This window comes from Aulonocara sp. 'chitande type north' Nkhata Bay, linkage group LG4 (genome assembly GCF_057382095.1).
Source record: "Aulonocara sp. 'chitande type north' Nkhata Bay isolate Kocher_YH1m ecotype deep benthic linkage group LG4, A_spYH_male_GT1.1, whole genome shotgun sequence".
NCBI classification, from domain to species: domain Eukaryota; kingdom Metazoa; phylum Chordata; class Actinopteri; order Cichliformes; family Cichlidae; genus Aulonocara; species Aulonocara sp. 'chitande type north' Nkhata Bay.
The window spans coordinates 13,887,437-13,909,352 of NC_141347.1; the positions used below are offsets into that span (position 1 = coordinate 13,887,437).

A 21,916-nucleotide genomic window follows, 5' to 3' on the forward strand; every position below is an offset into this window, starting at 1 on the left:
GTGTTAAGCAGCAGGTTGTTTCTGTCGCACCACTCAGCCAGACGATCCACCTACTCCCTGTAGGCGGCCTCATCGTTGTCACTGATGAGGCCAATCACCATGGTGTCATCTGCAAACTTAATGATGGTGTTGGAACCATCAGCAGGTCTGCAGTCGTGGGTGAAGAGGGAGTAGAGGAAAGGGCTCATCACACAGCCTTGTGGTACACCGGTGTTCATCGTGATTGTAGATGAACAGTGGTTATCTGTCAAACTGTTTGTTTTTTTTTGTAGATTCAACTAAAGAAATGTGAACAAATTGTGTTTTTTGTTGTTGTTTAAAATGTAAAAATATAAAATTGGTTCTCTTCTAACTTGTCTGCTCTTGAGTTAAGTGCCTTTTTAATATTTGAATGATTCAAAGATCAGAGTTCAGTCGGTTAACAATCAACAACAACGCTCCTGTAAACATGGTCACATACAAAACTGAAACGAAAGAAAAAGCAGCCAAAGAAGACCTTTGAAAGACCCACAGAAAGCCCGGATACCTGGTGCTCAAGAGCACTTAAAAAATGAGAAGGTCCGACTGCTTGTGCAAAATCAAACGAAATCAAGGGTGGCTCAAAATTTTTGCACAGCACTGTATTTATCTACCAATTAATCGAGTTAATATTTTTGTAATGTAAACAGCACGGCACTGCTGTCTTCCTCGCAGGCCGCACTAAACAAACGCCGCCAGGTCTCCGAGGGTCACGATGACGACCTGAGCGCTGGTTGGTCGCGCGCTTGTGACGTATGGGCGCTTGTCGTGTCACGTGACTGCAGCCTGTAACGGGGAGGAGGTCTGCAGCTGTCTGGATGTACTCAGGCTGCAGAGAATCGAAACTTATCCGAGGAGAGGGAAGTGTCGGGCGGTTACAAACGAAACCTCCTCGGGGTTTGCTCCTGTCAAAGTCTCTCCGTCTTCGTCCGGAAACAGCATGGCACACGTTTAAACTTTGCTTCGGCTCAATGAACTTCCTGGCTTCCTCTTCTTCTACTGGTAGGTGTGTCCGATGCTGGCCCAGGCTGGTCTCACAAACGGCCTCGCGTGCTGGATGTTTGCGCCAGTGATAAACGGTGAATGAGGCTGAATGTGGGAGTGTTTATAGAGGCTTGCAGTTCTTTTCGACTACTTTCAAAGGAAGCGGGTGTATCGAAGAGTAGCTCTGATACACCCACTGTCACAGCCACTGTCACTGAAGTTGGTATTTCCTCCTAATCCCTCTCCGTTTGTCTGTGTGTCTCCCACTCCAGTGGACAAGCATGGACCCTGGCCGAGAGAAACGCAAGGAGGAGATAAACAAAGCTCTGGCTTTTATACAGTAAGATCATTTTAATTTTTATCTGAGCGCACCCAGACAGAAAGTGAAACTGTCCCTGGGTTACTCACGCCTCACAGCCTAGCTGTGTCATTACGATTTTAACAAGTTCCTCTGCTCTAGGTCTTCCCTGGCCTATCCTGACCCCGACGGCTATCAGGTAGTGCTAATGCTGTTATGTGCTTTTGCTTTTTATGCCCTGTGCATAAAAAGGGCAGCTGGCCCTGTGCATGCTTTGGTGTGAAGCACTCTGTCCTTTTTGCTACCTTCCTTCTTTCTATTCCTGGCTCTATGTAAAATCAAGCGCCGGATAGCTTTCTTTTGACTCTTTATAATCTTCCCCCATTACTCAGTTCAGTCCATGTTTGCTCGCTATTAACGTTTATTGACCGTTGACTGTTGAAGAAACAAACCACATCCCCACTCTACACCTCCAGAACAATGCATAAACCCCACAGGGAAACCTGTAGACTCAGGGGTTCCAGCTTGAATACCATTAAACAGTGCACCTTTGTCTCTGTTACATCTCATGCAAGTGTCAGAAATCTAAAGGCAAAGTTGTGGAGTTCTGCAGCTGTCTTGTAGGTTGTGTTGATCCATCTGCTGTGTAACATCATGTTTATAGTTGTGGGTTTCAGTTGAACCCAGTCCTCTTCATATAATAATTCTGCACTCAGAAAACAGAGTAATTTTCTATAAAACATGCAGCAGTATGCGATGAACCATTGGTAGTTAATCTTGGTTATGTGTAGGGCTGCTCGATTATGGCAAAAATGATAATCACGATTATTTTCACTGAAATTGAGATCACGATTATTTGATGATATTTATTTAACCCTTTAAGACCTACTATAGAACCAAGTCCACCAGAGCTTATATATATATATATATTTTTTACATGCTGTAGTGCCATTTGTGGGAGCATTTCAAGTTGCTATACATCAATACAACTGTTATAGCCCATATTTTAATAATATGTCTGCATTAAGTCCATAGTAATTACATAAATTGCAAAAAAGTACAATAAACTACAAAAAAAATTGAAAATCGCTTTTGTTTTGTTTACATATATTTCTACTTGGAGAAATTTAAGAGGTTTATCCCTCAAAACTTTAAATACAATAAAGTTGCAAAAAATAGTTTCCCACCACAAGAAATTTATTTTGAGTGTCTTCATAGTTTTATTTTGGAGATACAGCAATTTTTATATACTGCAGGAAAAACAAAAAACAATCCTATGATGCAAATTTGCAAAGAAAACAGCATGTGCATCATTTCACTGTGGGAAGTGTTACGAACAGCTGATAGGAACGGCAAAGCGTGTTTCTGGAATATTATGTTTTTGTTCCTGCAAGCGCTTTTTATGCAATTTTTGCAAAGCTATATGTGGAACGAAACCGTGACCGAGGACAAGCTGATGGCATCAGATGTAAGTACAACTCCTCCGGTTTCATATGCAAAACAAATTATTGCGCTAGCTTACACGGTTCAGGTTCTACAGGGATTTAACAATAGTTACGCAAAACGGAGCGTGCTGCTCTGACCGGCTTTAAAGGGTTAACAATGACTTTAAAAAAATAATATAAAATAGTGTGCAACACCACTGAAGTTTTTTTTTTTTAAACTCTTTTCAACCAACGGCAGTCACTCTCCAAATAACTTCTGCTTAGCTTTCCGAGCTTCCCTCGGGTCCTCTTAATCAGCGGTCTCCAACCTTTTTTGAGCCACGGACCGGTTTATGCCCGACAATATTTTCACAGACCGGCCTTTAAGGTGTCGCGGATAAATGAGGGAGGGGCTAATAATCGGCTCAGTCATTTTTAATGATCGTTGAAAGCCCAGATCGTAATCGTGATTAAAATTCGATTAATTGAGCAGCCCTAGTTATGTGCAGTCCTAAGTGCACAGCATGATTGTAGAACCACCTTTAGCAGCGATGACTTGGAGCTCTGGGTTTCTGTATGACTTTATCAGTTATGGAGGAATTTTGGCCCACTTTTCTTTACAACTTTGCTTCAGTCTGGTGATTCTGATCCTTCTGAACCATAGTTGTTCAACCTTTTTCTAATTGTACTGTCATGAACTTTAACATTTAAGGTGCGAACCGAGGCCTGTAGAGTCTGCGCTGCAACTCTTGGGGCTTTTGTATTTTCTCTGAGCATTGCACAATCTGACCTTGGGTTGAAGTTGTCGGGACTTCCACTCCTGAGAAGATTACTATTTATCTTAAAGCTTTCCTGCTTGTGAATGATCTTTCTCACTGCAAAGTGATGGACTTCAAAATGTTTGGAAAAGCATTTTGAAGTCCAATGATCCAGACCAGCAACCTGACAAAACTTCTGCTTTTATAGATTTGCTCACACTTGCTGAAAACCAGTTAATCAGCTACATTTGATTAGCAGCACCCAGATTGATTCCCGATGGGCCATTTTTGCACAGTGACTCCATAACTCTATGAAAAGTGAAATGTATTTTGGAGAAATGTCTCTACATATGAGAAAGAGTGATAATAAGTTATATATGATTTAACATAAACCAAATGAATTGTAAACACATTCAACATTTTCTAATGCAGTTTAAACTCCTGCTTAGAATAGTATTAAAATACTATACTAACCCCCTTAATGTAAATACGTGCATGTCAATATTAAGGTGGACCTTAAAAACATAATGTAACTTACAAGACGTTAGCGCAGGTCCGCATAGGTTAAAAAAAAAGCTTGTTATTCCTTTCTTTTCTTTTGCTCCTCACAGGACTTCCTGACCCAGTTAGTGTGCAACCTGCTCGATGAGGGCAACGCCTTCTTCAGGGATGGCCAGTGCGAGCAGGCTGTCAAAGAATTCAGCGAAGGCTTGAATGTGTCATGCTACGCTGAAACAGAGGAGATCAAGATCCCCGAAGCTTTGCTCGAGAGCCTGTATGTCAACCGGGCGGCTGCCTACCACAGTTTGGTGAGATAACGTTTGATCTTGTGTCTGTGCAGCGTTCTGGGTATAGGAATGAAGTGGGGCAGGTTAACGTCTCATGCTGTGAGATCTCACGATGAAGTTCTAGTATAGCAGCATGTGTAATACATATAAGGCTTATCTACCTCACTATGTAAGGGAGTGAGGGTTTTTTTTCTTTTTCTTTTCCATAGCTGAGACATTTTGAAACAAACGCTTGTGAGGAATTCTCCTCCACACCTAAATGTGCATGAGCCACATAAAAGTGGATCAACCTGAAATGATTGTTGATTGAACCTGAGCTTTTAATATCTATTGAGTGGTTAGTTGATAACATCTATATTTTCTACTTTAACAAAAACCAATTGTAAACATTCTTAAACATGAACTCCATGGCTCTTCCTCCACTGTGCTCCAGACTCACGTTCTCTGCTGGTGGCTGGATTGTCTTGAGTAGCTCCCCTATTCACAAGGTGTCACCACAGAAGATGGATTAGATTTCATGCTGGACGTCCTTCTCGACACAGCTTTTTTTGTTGGGTTTATGCCTCCTTCTGGTCTTTAACTGGAAGTCTTTCACACATTAGGTGAATGTGTTAACCAGGTTGGGATCATCAAACCGCATTTTGTTGATATTTTTTGAGGTATCAAAATTCATCATTAAGGGGACAACAGAGGTCTCCAAATGGTCCAAACACACAATAAAATTCATGCCCAGGCGGTTTCAGGCTGTCCTGCTTGAATATGCTACTGTAGCGGCCCAGAGGTCTGTGACATGCACGTGTCCACGAATATCCAGCCAAGCCCAGCAGTGTTTACCAGCAGTCAGCACAGATATTGCCAAATCTATGCATGTGTGATTACAAAGGCTAATAATAGATGATTTAGTTGATGTCTACTTTTGTGGAAATTATCCCTGTTTTTGGAAGAAAAAAATGCAAAAATCAAATGCTTGAGCAACACTGGAGCATGGAACATCTAATTTAATCTTTAACAAAGCCTACAGCGGTATTAAGAAGAAAAGGTAGAAATCCATTGTAGTGGCTATTCTTCCTGTAGCGCATAACTTGGATTTACCATTCTATATAACTGAGGCTATCCTGAACCTCCCACCCCTCACACTTGATTTATGAAACCACTTATAAAAACAGATCTGTTCTGATTTACTGCCTCTAATATGTAAACATCACTAAATCATTCAGATGTGTTTGTCTGCATTCAAGGCCGCAGAGCCTTTGACCTGCATACCAGTGAAGTGCTCCATAGCAGCTACACACAGTTTAAACCAAGAGACTGTGATTTCTTCACCTTGTAGAGTCTTACTTAAAGCTAGATGGGAAAAGGAAGTAAAGAATTGATGGTATATTACTTTGATTTCTTTTGTGTGTTTCTCTCATGTTTTCCACAGGGGGAGTATGAACAAGGTGTGCTGGACTGCAACAGTGCTCTGGAGGTGTGCAAAGACAGCCGCAGAGCGCTGTACAAGAAGGCCCTTTGTTTGAAGGGGCTTGGAAAGTATAAGGAGGCCTACGATTGCAGCGCCAGCTATCTGCTCATTAACCCTCAGGTGAAGGATGGACAGAAATGGGAGAGTTTATGCTGATAGTCTTATATTGGAAGCAGTCAGATAAATCAAACTTTATTAAACTCATTCTTTTTGCTTCCTCCACTTCTGTACCATTGATTCATTAATGTTGAATTCTCTGGCAGCTGCTCTATTCCCATGTTGTTGCAGTATATTAATGACTAACCTCGTATTGTGGATGGATTATCTCAGTTGTTCTCCTGACTGAAGATTGGTCCTTTTACAGCATCCTGCCATGCGATTGCATTTGTCTCTAACCATGAGGAACCTTAACGTTAACTTTTATAAGTGGAAAAGTGTTAGTGTTCGTCCTCCAGCTTCACTGTTTATGTTATGCTAACATAGCTGTGTCGCTAGCGATCACGTAGCACATCATTATATACCAGCTAGCCCAACTTCAGTAACCCTACAAACGTCACTGCTGTTTAGTTTCCTGTCTTCATTTATGTTTGAAGTGATAGCAGAGCTGTACGTTTGACTTTTTTCAGAAATCTCTCAGTCAGAACATGCTATATCATGCTTAGGTAACTAGCGAAACTAGCGAGCTAACTTCCGCTAGCTTCCTGCTAACTTCTAACTCTGTTAAATGTAATAAATTTTGTTTTCATGGATGCCTGGAAGTTAAACTTCATAGTTACACCTGGTAAAGCAGCAATGCTGATCGTTTTATTAAAGATGAAAGAATTTAGACAGTTTTTAACTCTCAGTGATGCTGCAGTGTTCGTTTGAACTGAGGATTACGGAGTTTAGGACCCAGATTACTCCCAGATTTAAGAGCATCTTAGTCCGACAATAACGATGGCCGCTTGCATGTTCTGCAAAAAAATGTGCTTTGTCGTGTATCTGACGGACAAACACCAAACCAGTTCCACATCACTGAAGTTGCACCATTTGTACAAACCAATTCTGGTTCATCTGTTTCACTCAACAATCGGCCATGTGCGTATGAAAACAAAAGCACTGCGCATGCGCGTTCTATTCATATTCTATCGCGATATTTCATTTTCCTATCGTTGCCTAACATTATACCGGTATTACCGTGAACGGTATAATATGGCCCAGCCCTAGTCTTATAAAAAGTTTTCAGTAAGAACTGTATATAAATCTGTTGGTTAAATCAGCAGCAGCACTGATTTGTAGAAGCAAGATACAGTACAGTGTAAACATCTTGAGCCACTCCTTATTACTGTTACGCCACTGAACACTGATCTATGAATCAGTCAAGCATAAGAAAGGCACTTAAGGTTCATCAAAGGATGAACCAGGGCTGTGTCTTTATATAACAAGAAACTTAGCAAATAATGTCTGTGAAGGTTCTCAGTCATCCAAGTCACACCAACTCTCTGCCATTTTTAATCCAGTTTTGAGATCCCTTCCCAGACGCCTGGGATCTCCTGATCTCAGGAATTCGCATGATAAGGTGGGGCCAGGTTTCACAATGAACTCACCCGAAACTCTGGCTGATTGGGACCCACACCCAGTTTCACACCTTGGCTCAGGCGATTAGAGGATCATCAGGGGGTCCTTTTGTCCCTCTGTGGGGGGATACTCCCACTAGGTTTATATCTGGGACTCTCCACCATTTGACCTTAGAACTAAAGAAGCTTCTCGGATGAGAGGTGAAACGTCTTCAAGTAACTTAAAGAAGTCCAGACGCTTTTCTTTGCAAGCTCCTTTGACCTTAGCAAATAATGAATTTTAAATAGTATCTTCAGACACTTTGTAACTACAGCCTGTCACAAAAACACATCCCCAATTCTTAGTGAAAATAAAATAACAACAAGGTGATTCCCAAATTTTGCTAATTAACAACTAGCAAAGACACAGGACCTGAGAGATGTCCCCAAGTCTTAGCCCTGTGACATACTGGTGTCCAGGATGTAAGTGGAAGAAAATTGCTGCATCTTTAAATCCCTGTTAATGTGTATGGAGGAGGTCAGGAGAGAGATTTCATCACATTCCTTTTTTCATTCATGTTTAGTAAAATTTAATCAGTTGTCTGCATTTCTATTCATTTAATTTTTATTTAAAAAAAAATGAAGGCATCCAATCGAAGGAATGCATTTTTTTCCATAACTGAAACGATGAATACTTTTTAACAAGATGAGATAAACTTATCTGTGTCTCAGTCTCGGTGTTGTTCATCGCATATATGTTAATTGTAGCTTGGAGCATATCAGTAAATCCATTCGTTTACCTGTTGGCAGGACCAACAGGTGAATGAGCTCGCACAGGAACTGGCAAACCATCTAGGACTGAAGATTCGAAAACCTTACGTCAGCGCAAAGGTGTGTAAATGTTTAAATCTGGTTCATTGTGGGTTGTAGGACTTTATCAGCCTTCAGCTTAGTCATAGTCAGACAGGACACAGTCATTTTATCAAAAATCTGACAGCGATTTATGTTCTTCTCTCCAGATGTCAGGCGGTAATGTAGAAAATGGTAATGGCGTTGCACCAGGTGGGAATTTTGACATTTGTGGCTCTGTTACTCTCTGTTCTTGATCATTTTGTACACAAACACAAGAATGGTCCAAGTAAATGCACTTCTGTTCCTTTTTAGTCAACTTCCCCAGCGTGCCTCAGTCCTCATTTCCTTCCACACCTACCAGCTGCAGCACACCTACTAACTCTGCAGTACCTGAAAGGTCGGGCACTATCGAGGACTCCGAGCTGATGGGAGATGACATAGACAGTCTGCTGGACTGTGTTTCTACTGAGCCGGAAACAGCTGAGGTAAACTCCAAGTGCTGTGTTTTTTTTCCTTTCAGAACAGCGGACTAACTTTTGTTGCTGATGATGGAAGATGATGTTTGAATAATATAAGTGCTCAAATGTTTCATTTGAGTGAAAATCAGACACGGTTTACTTCTTGTTTTGAGCAGCTCACCCAACACAGGGAATTCTGTTTACCTTTTACCTCTTTCAAGGCAAAGTATGGTGAGTCCTTGATGAGGTCTGAGTGAAATGCAACAATACTTAGAAATTAAAGAAGAGTCTACTGAACACAGGCATATTTTTTTGTTTTGGAAGATTCAGTGTCAGTGGTTTTCTTACAGACACACAAAATATCAACAGATCTCCCTAACTTTTGTTATTTGTAGTTATTTATGTCAGTACTGTTTAAAAATAATCTTGTTTTATTGTCACAACAAAACATGGATTATTAGTTTATGCTCTGCTTGGATTGGCAGGTTGTTGAGTATGTGCCATTCCACACTTATTGCCAATACATTTGGAAAGTTGCAGAGTGCCCTCTGGTGGACAACATTGGCAATTATAACATGTTCGAAAGGCGTTTCTCAGAATCTTGTTGGGGGGTTTGTAGGTGCTGATGCTGATATACCAGCAAAAAGCTCATTTTGTCCAATATATAATATATGTTTTTGTGAATATATCTGTTGGGCTGTAAGATATCTGCTAATGCTTGCAAGCCTCATCAATAAACTGCATGGGTGCAACTCCCAGTCACACATCTCCTAACTGGCTCTAAGTAACAGGTTACTAAAATAGTATAATTTCACTCAGCTAAACATCTTGGATAGTTTGTATCACGCAGTAGGATATATTTTTCAACAAATAATTCAATTTAAAATGCTCCAAAATGCATTAGAAGACACCAATCTGCTACAATCTCTGTGCCAGGATACCTGTCAATCAAAGCAACCCCCTTCTCTAACCTCCAGTATCTAGATGGGGAAGAAATTATATTTCAGGGGCAAGCAGGGCCACTTTATGCCTCCTTTTAAACACACCCCTGCTTGGAAGATTAGAAACAAGCTGTCAAAACAGTAGTAGTTGCTAACATAACTTGGGGACAGAAATGATGAAGTAAAACTAACAAGCTAATAGGCATCAAGGACTTTATAGAGTCAGGTGATTCCCCTTTGTGCATAGTGGTTTTATTGATCCATTACTTAGGCCAAAATATTGATTAATGCAGTATTGTATATGGGTTATTTACCAGCTGTGTCGGCCAGCATCCATTCCAACTTTCATGTTTAATTATCCAGTTGAGGCATTGTCATGTTTTGCTTATGTTTTTTTTTTTACATCCTGCCTCCTTTCTTGACAGGACGTATTCTCAGTGCCCAGCGGGACATCCACTTGCACACAAAGAGGCCCATCTGTCCTGCCCGCACCGACACCCCAACTACCCCCGGCCTTTTTCAGCTCAGCCGTTAACCAACTCAACTCCTTGGACTCCTTTTCTGGTTCTGGGCTCGGCACCTCAGCTGCTACACTGGATATCCTAGACGACCTCTCGACCTCTGAAAAAGGTGGTGTTGCAGATGCTTCAAACTTACTACTGACCCCTACGAAGCTGGACGGTCTGGACGGTCTTGATTCCCTCGATTCCCTCGATTCTCTCGATGACGCCTTGGATAAGATGCCGAGGGCTGCTGCTGCTGAAGAAGTTATCGAGGCCAAAACAGAGCTGGATGTAGGAGAAAAGTCTCTTGATGAGCTGCTAGATGAACTAGATCCCTTAGAGACACTCTCTAATCCAAGCAGCCAGGGCGATCATGTCTCTAAAATTAGGAATAGATCCATGGACCGGCTTGACTCCCTTGATTCCTTGGACTCATTTTCCTCGATAGAGGGTGTTAGAGTAGTTTCGTCAGCAGTCTTAGTCGGGGGGTCTGGCCTGGACTCGCTCTCCGATTTCAACTCAGCAGGTGACTATGATTTATATCTGGCTTATTATAAGGGATGCTTTTTTGCTCAAACATCCACCGATATACACCGATTTGTATGATTCACATGCCCATTTAAAGATATTCAGAAAGGCTGAAGAACAGTTATTATTTAGTAATAACTGAAGCAGTCTGACCATTCTCCCCAGGGATTAACGAAGCATTTTCTCCCAAAGAACTGTTGCTCGCCGGATGTTATCTCTTTCTCATACCACTCTCTGTAAACCTTACAGATGGTTGCATAGAAAAATCCCAGCAGATCGGCTGATTCTGAAACATTCAAACCTGCCACATTTAAATCCTAAAGCTGAGTTTGAACTTCAGCCATGTCTGTGAGCCTAAATGCATCAGGTTTCTGCCGTGTGATTATATGATAAATATTGACATTAGTGAGCAGCTGAACAGTTGTACCTAATGAAGTGGCCAGCTCCCCTTTAGCGTCTGAGATTGGTGCTTCAGCCCTTTTACCTCATGCAGTTCATAATTTATGTTCTCTCCTTGCTCCTCAGGTATCTCAGGCTCTCATAGTATTGCGGCTCCAGTAATGCGATCTCCAAAAAATCATTACAAAGTAAGACTGATGATCAGGCTTGTGTTACGTTTGCTTTCCTTGTATCTTCCTTAGCATTAACTGATGTCTTATTCTTACCTTGGAAACAAAGGCGAAGGAAAACCAAAGGCCGGGTGCAGTGTATAACCCTCTGTCCTCCACCCATGAGTTCCTGCAGGCCTGCTCTGCTTGCTACCCTCGAGAAGGTATGGTAGGATTTGAGTGACATCAAAATGGTCCTGCTGCTTATCAGCTGGTGATGGTTTTACAGTGTGGGAAGTTTGATGCCCTGCTGTTCTCAGTGGAACTTTAAAAGAACTTGTTTTCCTCTTTAATGTTTGATCAATATGTATTGTGTATTTGTGCACTAATTCCTTCACAGGTGTAGGGATATATACTTACGTTCACAAGCCAGACCTGGTCCACAACTGTAAGAGAGACATTCTGCTATGCAGACTAAAAGCCGACCCCCCTTTAGACTGGACCAGAGTGCGACCGCTGCCCATACTGAAGGCCTTTGGTGGGCGATTTCTACTTTGCAAAGGTAAGGAGCTCAAGATCAAGGTCACGAGTCTCTTCTATTTTTCATAGTTATTTACTTATTATTGCAGATAAATATGTCTTTAATGGTAAAGTCTGAAAATGGTGACAATCATACATTTATAAGTTGTTGCCAGATAATCAACAATAAGGGACTAGTTTCCCACTTTTTCATTCATCAAGTTTAATTTCTTTTATGATTAAAAAATACAATTAATAAAATTTTATTATACCAATTCCCTTAATTGTCTGACCAGTCTATTGGAAGAGAGAAGAATATTTTAATACACATTTTATGTATTTATTTATCTTTATTTAACCAGGAAAATATGACTGTTGACTTTCAAAATTTCTGACCTGTCCTGTTCTGGCCAAGACTTGTATAAACTAGTAACACACATACAAATACACACAGAAAAACCCCACACAAGCCACATAACATACAGTTGATTTGAAAAATGTCTAAAAACATCAAAAATTTATAAACTTCATTGTGAGTAAAGCCTGAAACATCAATAAGATTATTTTTCCTGTGCCAGAAACAAACAAGGGTGGTAATATTCAGGCAGAACATTTTCAGTAACTACATCCAAGTCATCTAAATTCCTTCAGTCAGACCAGTTCCTGAAGTTCAAGAGCAGCTGACTCATCACCATGTCTTTCCAAATATACGGGAATAGATTAGAGCTTACAGTCGTTTTAGTTTTCAAAGTCACCCCAGAGCACAGTTGGTTCTTCCAGAGATATTTTAAGGACTCAGTGTTTCTTGTTTCCATATTCCCTAACCAGGTGAGCATGTTTTGAAAACATTGAAAAATGTGATAAATTTGGGGAAAATTGTTCAGATTTTCTGTTAATTTGCTGCAGAGAGTTGAGAATGAGCCAGCTGTGGATTGCACACGAATACTGTGTGTGTGCCTGTTACTACACTTCAAATTTCTGTGCAGTGAAAGAAGGAAGGCAGTAAAACTCGCATACTTAGTGCGCTTATGTGAATGAAATGTGTGTTTTCTTATATTTCCAGAGTTGCTGAAGTCTGGAGAGCTGGGTGTGTGTAAGTATGGAGAGAAATGCACGTTTGCCTACAACCAGATGGAGATCGATGTTTGGACAGAGGAGAAGAAAGGGAGGCTGGACAGAACCCGACTGTTTGGCACAAAAGCTTTTAAACTGGACCCCGTGAGCAGCATCATATGCCTCCTACAGGAAAACAAAGGCACGTTCATGTTCCTCTGTCAGGTTAGTGCACGTGAGCTGTGTTTATTTGAAATCTCTGTTTTTCTCTTTGATAATGGAGCAGGGGTATAAAAGCTCTTTAACCTGATCGGATTAATGTTAAAGATTTACATGATGCACGCTGGAGTTTCTCCATTTGTTTTGTGTTTAAATGTTTAATCTGGAAACTTCAAAAGTACCACTTTCCATTTGTTCTTTTGAACTATGAGAGTTGAAAATGTGTGGCTACTAACCAATTTAAATGAACTATGGTACCCATTCTTCCAAGAGTGTTCAAATATTCAACCAGAATTATGCCAGAAGTTTGTTGATTGCTATCAAAAGTGTTGGCTGAGGTGCATCTTACTAAGGGACATTTAAACACAGATATCAGTGGTAATAATTTATATAACCACTTATAATTTGTATAATGTTAAACCTGTGTGAATTTGAAAAAAGGGGAGTTCAAAGACAATGCAGTTAAATCCAACGATAAGTGGATGTAAACTGCTGACTGTATGTTAGCCAATGCACACTATGTTTGTAATATTTGTGTCTGGATGTAGCACGCTTCCATCACGACAAATGTTCATTTCATTTCTAAGATGATCTTCTCCATCTTTCTCCCTTTGTTTCCGTCACCGGTCTCTCTTCCTTTCCTTTCAAAATCTTCGTCTTCCTGCCGTGTCTCTCCAGGCGTGCTATGACAGTAAACCGAGAATAATCAGTAAGCGCTTCCAAGACGATCAGACCATCTGCTCTAACTTGGATGTTCGCCACAACTTTGATGCTAATAAGTGAGTGTGCTTACAACATACGGGTCATTACAAGTCCTTGTTCTCTCACCCACTCTCACTTCTAATCCTGCACCAACTCTTTGCTCCGTGTGCCTTCTCATCTGTCTCCATCACGCTTTCTTTTTCCCTCTGTGCCCATCAGGTGCTTGGCTTTCGTGGTGAGGACCCACAATGTGATTTACAAGAAGGTTCGCCCGTTGAGCATCCTGTGTCACATGGATCTGTGCAACCAAGCCATCCGGTACGGCTGTGTCAGAGAGGACAACTGCCACTACGCCCACTCTGTTATCGAGCTCAAAACCTGGAAGGTGCAGAGAGAAACAGGTGCCTGACAAATACTTTGCTTTACTGTTGTCATAGTACTGTTAATTACTGAGATCAAACTTAGAACAACAGATTGAGAGCTTGTGTGCTGAAATGATCTGAACCAAACCTGTGCTTTATAATAATGTCACACTATTATGTTTTAGTAGTAAGTGTTTAATTCATCATTTATATAGCATCACTCCTCCTTAGTATGCCATTTACAGCAGTGATGTAGTAGCAGTGTGAAAATTAAGTTGCACTGAAGAATTGTACTCAATGAAAATGATCTATACTATAAATAGAAATAATAAACAGTTAATTTCATTCATCGATGACAGAAAATCCATCGCGATCTGCCAGTATTTCCACTGTGGAAAACATTCACTGCCACAATATTCATTCAAAAAGTCCATCAAAGTGCACTGTTGTCCTGTAATCGTTCTCCTTCTTTATGCATTTTTATTTTCAGGTGTCAGCCCTGATGAGATTGTGAGAATATCCGCAAAGTATCATGACAAGCAGGAGCAAAACTCAAGCAAACAGAAAGGAAACAGAGTAAGAAGCATTGTGATGATCACTTTTATAGAAATAGTATTTTTCTTACTAACCCGTTCCAGTCTGGCTCTTCTTTAATGTTACTGTTATTACTGTAAATATGTGTTGGAGAGATGATGCTCTGTAAGGTGAATGTTTCATCTTGTCAACCATTCAGTAGATTTTGATATGAGGACGGTCATACTTATCATCAGTATGCTTGTAGTGGCCCGACAATGTGTGTGCGTTTGCGTTACTGCTGATACTAAATGCAGACTTCCATCCAGCAGCCTGTGACTTTATTTAACATTTCATCTGTGGACGAACGTCCCTTTTTTGTCATTTAAATTTAAACAGGTGCCTTTTGAAGGAGGTGGGAGCAAACCAGGAGGGGGGGGAGGTGCTGGGAAGAGTCTTAACATGCGGATGAAGTTTGCCTGCTGTCAGTGCTGGTTGGACGGCCTGATCAGTGAGCCAGACAAAGGCCTCAAGCACTGCGGTGCTAAAGCTAGACATGCGTGAGTAAAGTGAATACAGGTGCTCAGTTCCTGTACGAGTCTAGAGTTTTATTTTTAATATTTTATAATATTATGTCATATTAGGCGATCACTTCAGTGATTAAAACTTAATCATTGTCCAGTGCACCTCAACACAGCCAATTAAACTGTATTCAGACCTCCTGACCTTATGTGATTTTTCCCTCCAGGGTGTGTCTGGCAATGAATGAATGAATGAATGAATCACTGAAAGAGAAACACTTTTTGCACTGCAGCGACTTCTCTTGTATTTCAATTTTAACAGTAGAACCACCAGGGGGGGTCGCTTTGACCACGTCTTGCAACAACAGCATCAATAACAAGGAAGTCATTCAGCTCATTTTTCTCATATAAGAAATATTTAATTTTTTTTAAAGCATTTAAGGTTAAGTTTTAGGATTTTTATTCATTTTGCAGTGATTTTTAATATTTCATTTTAGATCATAAAGGTAGAATATATAGTTTGCTAATAAGCAGCACACATTTTAATAAATACATTATTTTAAAGTACAACAGTGAAAGTTTATCACACAGTCCATGTTTTCTTTTCTTTTTGTCCCACACGCGGCAAAATTCACCATATGAAGAAAAAAAAACTATTAAAAAAGTCATAAATAAGAGATGTTGGACTTTTAATCTAACAGAGTTACATGAATTTTAAAATGCCGAGCAGTCAAAACACCCCGCTGGGCATTTTGTCTTGAAGAATTGTTTCACCAACCAATCGAATGATAATCCCTCAATGTCTGTCACTGCAATCAAACAGAAAGTGCTGTTTAACTGCAGATGCACTGCTCTTACAAAGGCACCTAAATGGACCCTTTACAGCTTTTCTCTTCCTCACCAGATAAATCCGCCAAAGCACGGAGCATATTTACAACGTTTTTGTCGTCACCTTCAGGTGGACTAAAGACAGGCGAGTGCTGCTGGTCAAGTCCCAAGAGAGAAGTAAATGGGTTCAGGTGCGACCACTGCCACACGCCAAGGATCTCCCTGCACAGTATTATGTAAGTCTGCACTTTAAAGCAGAAGGCATTTAAACCAAGGACTTGCATCATAGACATCATCCCTGCACTGATACAAATGAGGACTTCCCTCATCTTTGTTACATTATTTGGTGGCATTTGTAGCGTTCCAGTAGAGAAGTTGGATACTTTGTCTCACAAATGGCACTGTGCGTTGTTGGTTGAACAGTAATGTGTTCCCCCATCACTGCTTAATTTCTTAAAATTTCACTTGTCAGCAGTGTTGGGGAGTAACGGAATACATGTACCGCCGTTACGTACTTAGAATACAAAATATGAGTAACTGTATTCCGTTACAGTTACCGTTTAAAAAGGTGGTATTCAGAATACAGTTACTTTGTTGAAATAAATGGATTACACTGCGGTACTTTCCTGTTTCATATTGTCGCGGGTCAGGACTGTTTGGGTTTTGTTTGACAGCTACGTTCTGTTGTTCCAGGCGGCAGCGCTACGGTTGCCATGGTTACAGGGTGACGCTCTCTCTCTCTGCGACTGTGTGTTTCCTGGGTGAGAGAGCGCCTTTTCGTCGTTGTTGTTGTTGTTGTGCTAAGCTAACAGGCAGAATGCTACAAGCATAGCTCTAAAGAATGTAGCATCATGGGCAGTGTAGTCCGTGCTGCAGGGAGAATGCACTGCCATACACGTTATGGGTCTGTGAGCGCGAGGAGGGAGAACAAGGGGAGTGGAAAGGTTGGAGTTGTCATCGAGGAAAAACGGGAGCTGGAAGCATGTAAATATAATAATAACCACTGCAGCCAAGAAGAGTGCCTGACGAGCCCAGTTGTAAGTAAGCTATTAAGACTCGACTGTACACCGTGTTCGTGTTTTCCTCCGAAAACAATAAGTTCCGTTGGAGCAGTCTTTCAACGTCTCTCTCTGTCTCTCGCAAGAAAAGTTGACCCACACAACAAAGTAAAGCTATTTTTACGGCTATGAGCCGACAGGGACCCCGCCGTATTAGTCAGAGGTCCCTTTACTACAGTTCGGAGTCGCGGACCTTCAGTAATAGTAATAAATCACACAGCAATAGTACATTCACGTTGTTGTAAAAAGCATGATAATATATTAAGTAATCCAAAGTATTCAGAATACGTTACTGTCATTGAGTAACGTAACGGAATACGTTACAGAATACATTTTGGGGCATGTATTCTGTATTCTGTAATGGAATACATTTTAAAAGTAATCTTCCCAACACTGCTTGTCAGTCATTATAAATTCTGATACCGATATATCAGCGAATAGCTATTATTGTCCGGGCAGGCTCTAGTGTTGATATTTCAAATGATGGGGAAGGGCGTCGTCTGCGATCGGTGTTTAACAGCGTGATGCTTTCTCCTGACAGATGTGTGCACAGATTTTGGAGAAGAGGAAATGTAGCTACTCTGGGGTCTGCACCTTTGCTCACAGCCCAGAGGAGAAGGACATGTGGATGTATATGAAAAATAATGACTGTAAGTTACTAAAAGCAGCCAACGCTATTTGGTTTGATTGGAAAAATAAAGGAAGCACTTCTTATCTGCATGAGGAGGGAAGTGCAGTTTGTACGAGAAGAGGTCCACTCACTGAATGTCCTCTCAGTGATCTGATGTTTGTGTGCCTGTAGTGAAAGACATGCAGCAGATGTATGACATGTGGCTGGAATTAAGCGGTTATAATCGTCAAGCAGATGGATCCACGGTCAACCAGCCCAGCCCTGAGGAAAAATACATCACTATGCCCACTGATTATGCTGAGCCAATGGTGGGTTTCACTTTTCTCTCTTTGTTTCAACAAAGCAAAAGTCTGAAAATCTTAAAACTCCCATATTGTTCTTTCAGTTAGTAAGAAAAGATGAGAGTATTTCTTCCCGTCTTTATTTTAGAGTGGCTTTCACTGCCGCCTGTGTGGCAAACACAGTAACAGCGAGCGGCAGTGGCAGCAGCACATTTCCACCGAGAAGCACAAGGACAGAGTGTTCAGCTGCGAGGGAGAAGATGAAGCTCTGACGTGGAGCTACCGCTTCCCGGGTACACGCTTTGAACTGTGCTCCAAGTAAGAAATTTTCCTGGATCAGTTTGTACATGCAGACAATGAATAAAAGTGAGCTATTATGCTTTTTTTTTTTTTTTTTTTTTTTTTTTTTTAATTTAATAAATGCAGAAATTAAGTCAGCATATGTACAAGTAATCAACTTGAGCCACTTCAGGCTTCAGTGTCTGTTTTAGTCCATTTTCTTTCCTACTCTTTGCTCTGATGAGGTCATAGAGAGGGGAAATCCCGAGTATGGTCATCTCAGGGACACATATGTGACTGTGACCACAGAGGCCCCACCCACTGTTTATGATGGACAGCCAATCAGAGAAAAAGCTGGCTTAAGTTGAGGATGAAAGGAGCTAAAACTGCTTGTTTCAGACAGAAGAAACTGACGGGCTGCACTAAGTCCACTGTGAACTGCAAATCATGCAAAACTACCTCAGTACAGTTTAAGAGTGAACATAAGTGAGAATAATAGATCCACTGTGTGAGGTGTAAATCACATGACCAGTTTGCAAAACCTGAGCTGTTGTAACAAACTGTGCAGCACAGGATATGAGGCGTTTGGGGACAGTACAGAGCTGTAGGTCACTTGTGTGCAGGAAGTATCCAGGTCCTAACATACAGAAGGACTCTCACACTTTATCATCCAGCAAAGATTAAGTTATAAAGTCTGCTGAGTGAGTGGACTAAATCGTATGGTAGTGTTTAGTTAAAGTAAAGCTCACAGCATAGTGTTTTATTTAATAACTGACAGGTTGGATGGCAGCTGTCCTGATGGTGCATGCTGTGACTACGCCCATAGCCCGGAGGAGCTCCAGGAGTGGATAGAGAGACGAGAGTTCTTACGACAAAAGCTGGCCAAAGCTAGGGAAGATATGCTCGTCATGCCTGATGAGGTCGACTTTGGAAAATACAACTTCCTGCTTCAGGACTAACAAGAATTTGACTTTGTGAGCCAATTTTGTAACTGCCAAACAGCATTTCAGTTTGTCAAGAGTTTTCAAATTAAAACCAACAGCAGCAGTTCACTCGAAGGCACATATATATTTAACAAACCTGAATTTAAAAAAGCGCATATTTTAATTTTCTTGTGACTTCACGGCGCTACATTCACAGCTCGTGTCTCTCCAGCCAAAACATTAACTGCACTGTGCTGTGAGCGTAAGGCTATGTGGTGCCACACTAAGAAAGAAAGAAAAAATGATCATCAGTGAAGATTTATAAAGGTTTCATATGCCATACCTGCAGCCTTCCTCGTGCCTTTGTTGTTTTACCTTCTGTTTGTGTTTTGCTCAATCAGGGAATGTTACTGAAGTGTGCCTTCATTGTGCAGTTCATTAAGAAAGGAGGTTTTCAAAACTTTCATTGTGCAATAAAATGTCCCCTATATGGCAAGCTGGCTTGTACTTCTGATTTGTACTCGTGCAAAGACAGCAGAGGTCCAATTTTGTGTTCTGTTTAATACATTTGAACTAATTGAGTGGTAAGGGAGTACTTGACCCCAATGACTATCTCAACCACGAAAGAATATCATTCCTTTGCCTTGAGATTCTTGGGTTGTTTTTGTAGTGTGCTTTGGATCATTGTGCATTTGCACTGTGGAGAGCTCTCTGATCACTTTTGTAGCATTTGTCTGAATCTGGGCAGAGAGTGTAACTCTGTACACGTCACCATTCATCCTGCAGCTTCTATAAGCAGTCATAGTATCAGTGAACGCTAGTAAACCAGTTATAGTGCTATCTGTATAAAATATACTGCCAAAAGCATTCAGTCACCCATCCAAATCATTGAATTCAGGTGTTTAAATCAATTGTATGGCCACAGGTTTATAAATTTCGCCACCTATTCATGCAGACTGCATTTATGAAAGAATGGGTCATCCTCAGGGGCTCAGTGAGTTCCAGGGTGGTCCTGTCATAGGATGCTATCTGTGCAACAAGTCCAGTCGTGAAATGTCCTTGCTGCTAAATATTCCACAGTCAGCTGTTAGTGGTGTTATAACAAAGTGGAAACGACTGGAAATGACAGCAACTCTACTATGAAGTGGTAGGACATGTAAAATCACAGAGTGTGTTCCGTGGATGCTGAGGCTTATAGAGCACAGACGTTGCCAATTTTCTGAAGAATCAACCGCTATAGTCCTCCAAACTTCATTTGACCTTTAGATTATGTCAAGAACAGTGCAGCCAGACCTTGATACAATGGGTTTTCATGACCAGGCAGCTGCGTCCAAGCTTTACATCACCAAACACAACAAACCGTCAGATTCAGTAGTATAAAGCACACACTGGACTCTAGAGCATAGACGATTCATGCTTATCCATATGGCAATCTGATGAATGATTCTGGATTTGGTGGATGTCAGGAGAACGGTACTTGTCTGGTTGCATTGTGCCAAGTCTAAAGTTTGGTAGAGGGGAGATTATAGAGCGAGTTTGGTGTGGAAGAAGTTGACTCCTCTGACCTCAACACAATCAAACACCTTTGGGATGAATTATAGCAGAGACTGAGAGGCAGACCTCATGGATGTACTTCTGGAAAAATGGTCAAAATTTCCCATAAACACTACTAAACCTGTGGAAAGTCTTCCCAGAAGAGCTGAAGCTGTTATAGCTGCAAAGGTGCAAAGGTATATGCACATGCCATAACATCCCGATCATGTTTGAAGGTAATGTGGTATTCTGTATCATTCTTGTACAAGTTCATCTTGTTTTCATCTGTTCATAGAATTTTCCAGAACTGTGAAGGCTCTTTTAGATGTTTTCTGCCAAAGTCTAATCTGTAACAAGTAGTTTTCACCTCATGATAAACTTTCTGTGTTTTTCATTCCTGAAAGCCTCTTTTGATTGTAAATTTGAACAATATGTCTGCCTCCTCATAAGTGTGCTGACTTGGTTAGATGTTGTGAAGTTGTTTTTGTTAACCATCGAAATAATTCTGCCCTCATGAACTTTAGCTACTTTAACATCTTCTGTGGTCTTTCAGACATTTTTACTTAGCTGGTCAGTGTATTTGTTCTTTTTAACAGTGCAACAGATTATTGATTTGGGGCTACTACTGATGTTTCTGCTGTGTATGTGATAGCTTTATTTTGATTTTTCAGCCAAATGAAAACCTCTTTCAGTTGAACTGCCCTTTATTTCGGTCTCGTATTTAGTTACCTATAAATGGAAATTCATCTCTTTATCTATACGCTTCATTTGTTGTGAAGTAAAAAGTAAAAGTCCTCAGCCGCCATGAAACTGATTGACAGCCTTAATATACAGGGAGTGCAGAATTATTAGGCAAGTTGTATTTTTGAGGAATAATTTTATTATTGAACAACAACCATGTTCTCAATGAACCCAAAAAACTCATTAATATCAAAGCTGAATGTTTTTGGAAGTAGTTTTTAGTTTGTTTTTAGTTTTAGCTATTTTAGGGGGATATCTGTGTGTGCAGGTGACTATTACTGTGCATAATTATTAGGCAACTTAACAAAAAACAAATATATACCCATTTCAATTATTTATTTTTACCAGTGAAACCAATATAACATCTCCACATTCACAAATATGCATTTCTGACATTCAAAAACAAAACAAAAACAAATCGGCGACCAATATAGCCACCTTTCTTTGCAAGGACACTCAAAAGCCTGCCATCCATGGATTCTGTCAGTGTTTTGATCTGTTCACCATCAACATTGCGTGCAGCAGCAACCACAGCCTCCCAGACACTGTTCAGAGAGGTGTACTGTTTCCCCTCCTTGTAAATCTCACATTTGATGATGGACCACAGGTTCTCAATGGGGTTCAGATCAGGTGAACAAGGAGGCCATGTCATTAGT

At 40.8% G+C, this 21,916-nt stretch overlaps 1 protein-coding gene across 3 annotated transcripts; it reads left to right on the forward strand.

Annotated features, from left to right (window-relative positions):
- Positions 1–803: 803 nt before the first annotated feature.
- On the forward strand, positions 804–21,334 carry LOC147332174 (zinc finger CCCH domain-containing protein 7B-like). Of its 3 annotated transcripts, XM_086288617.1 has the most exons (22): positions 879–1,020; positions 1,275–1,342; positions 1,463–1,499; positions 4,094–4,291; positions 5,694–5,852; positions 8,078–8,158; positions 8,287–8,329; positions 8,432–8,604; positions 9,944–10,547; positions 11,075–11,136; positions 11,228–11,321; positions 11,498–11,659; positions 12,680–12,894; positions 13,567–13,667; positions 13,810–13,991; positions 14,443–14,528; positions 14,865–15,025; positions 15,945–16,050; positions 17,414–17,522; positions 17,675–17,811; positions 17,933–18,102; positions 18,842–21,332. In XM_086288617.1, the coding sequence occupies exons 2-22, from the start codon at positions 1,284–1,286 to the stop codon at positions 19,020–19,022; spliced, it is 3,120 nt and encodes a 1,039-aa protein (XP_086144743.1). In that variant the 5' UTR covers positions 879–1,020; positions 1,275–1,283; the 3' UTR covers positions 19,023–21,332. The 3 variants fall into 3 exon arrangements, with proteins under 3 accessions (XP_086144742.1, XP_086144744.1, XP_086144743.1); XM_086288616.1 differs by lacking the exon at positions 1,463–1,499 and having other exon boundaries at positions 804–1,020; positions 18,842–21,334; XM_086288618.1 differs by lacking the exons at positions 1,463–1,499; positions 15,945–16,050; positions 17,414–17,522; ... (1 more) ...; positions 17,933–18,102; positions 18,842–21,332 and adding an exon at positions 15,309–15,935 and having other exon boundaries at positions 804–1,020.
- The last annotated feature ends 582 nt before the right edge of the window (positions 21,335–21,916 follow it).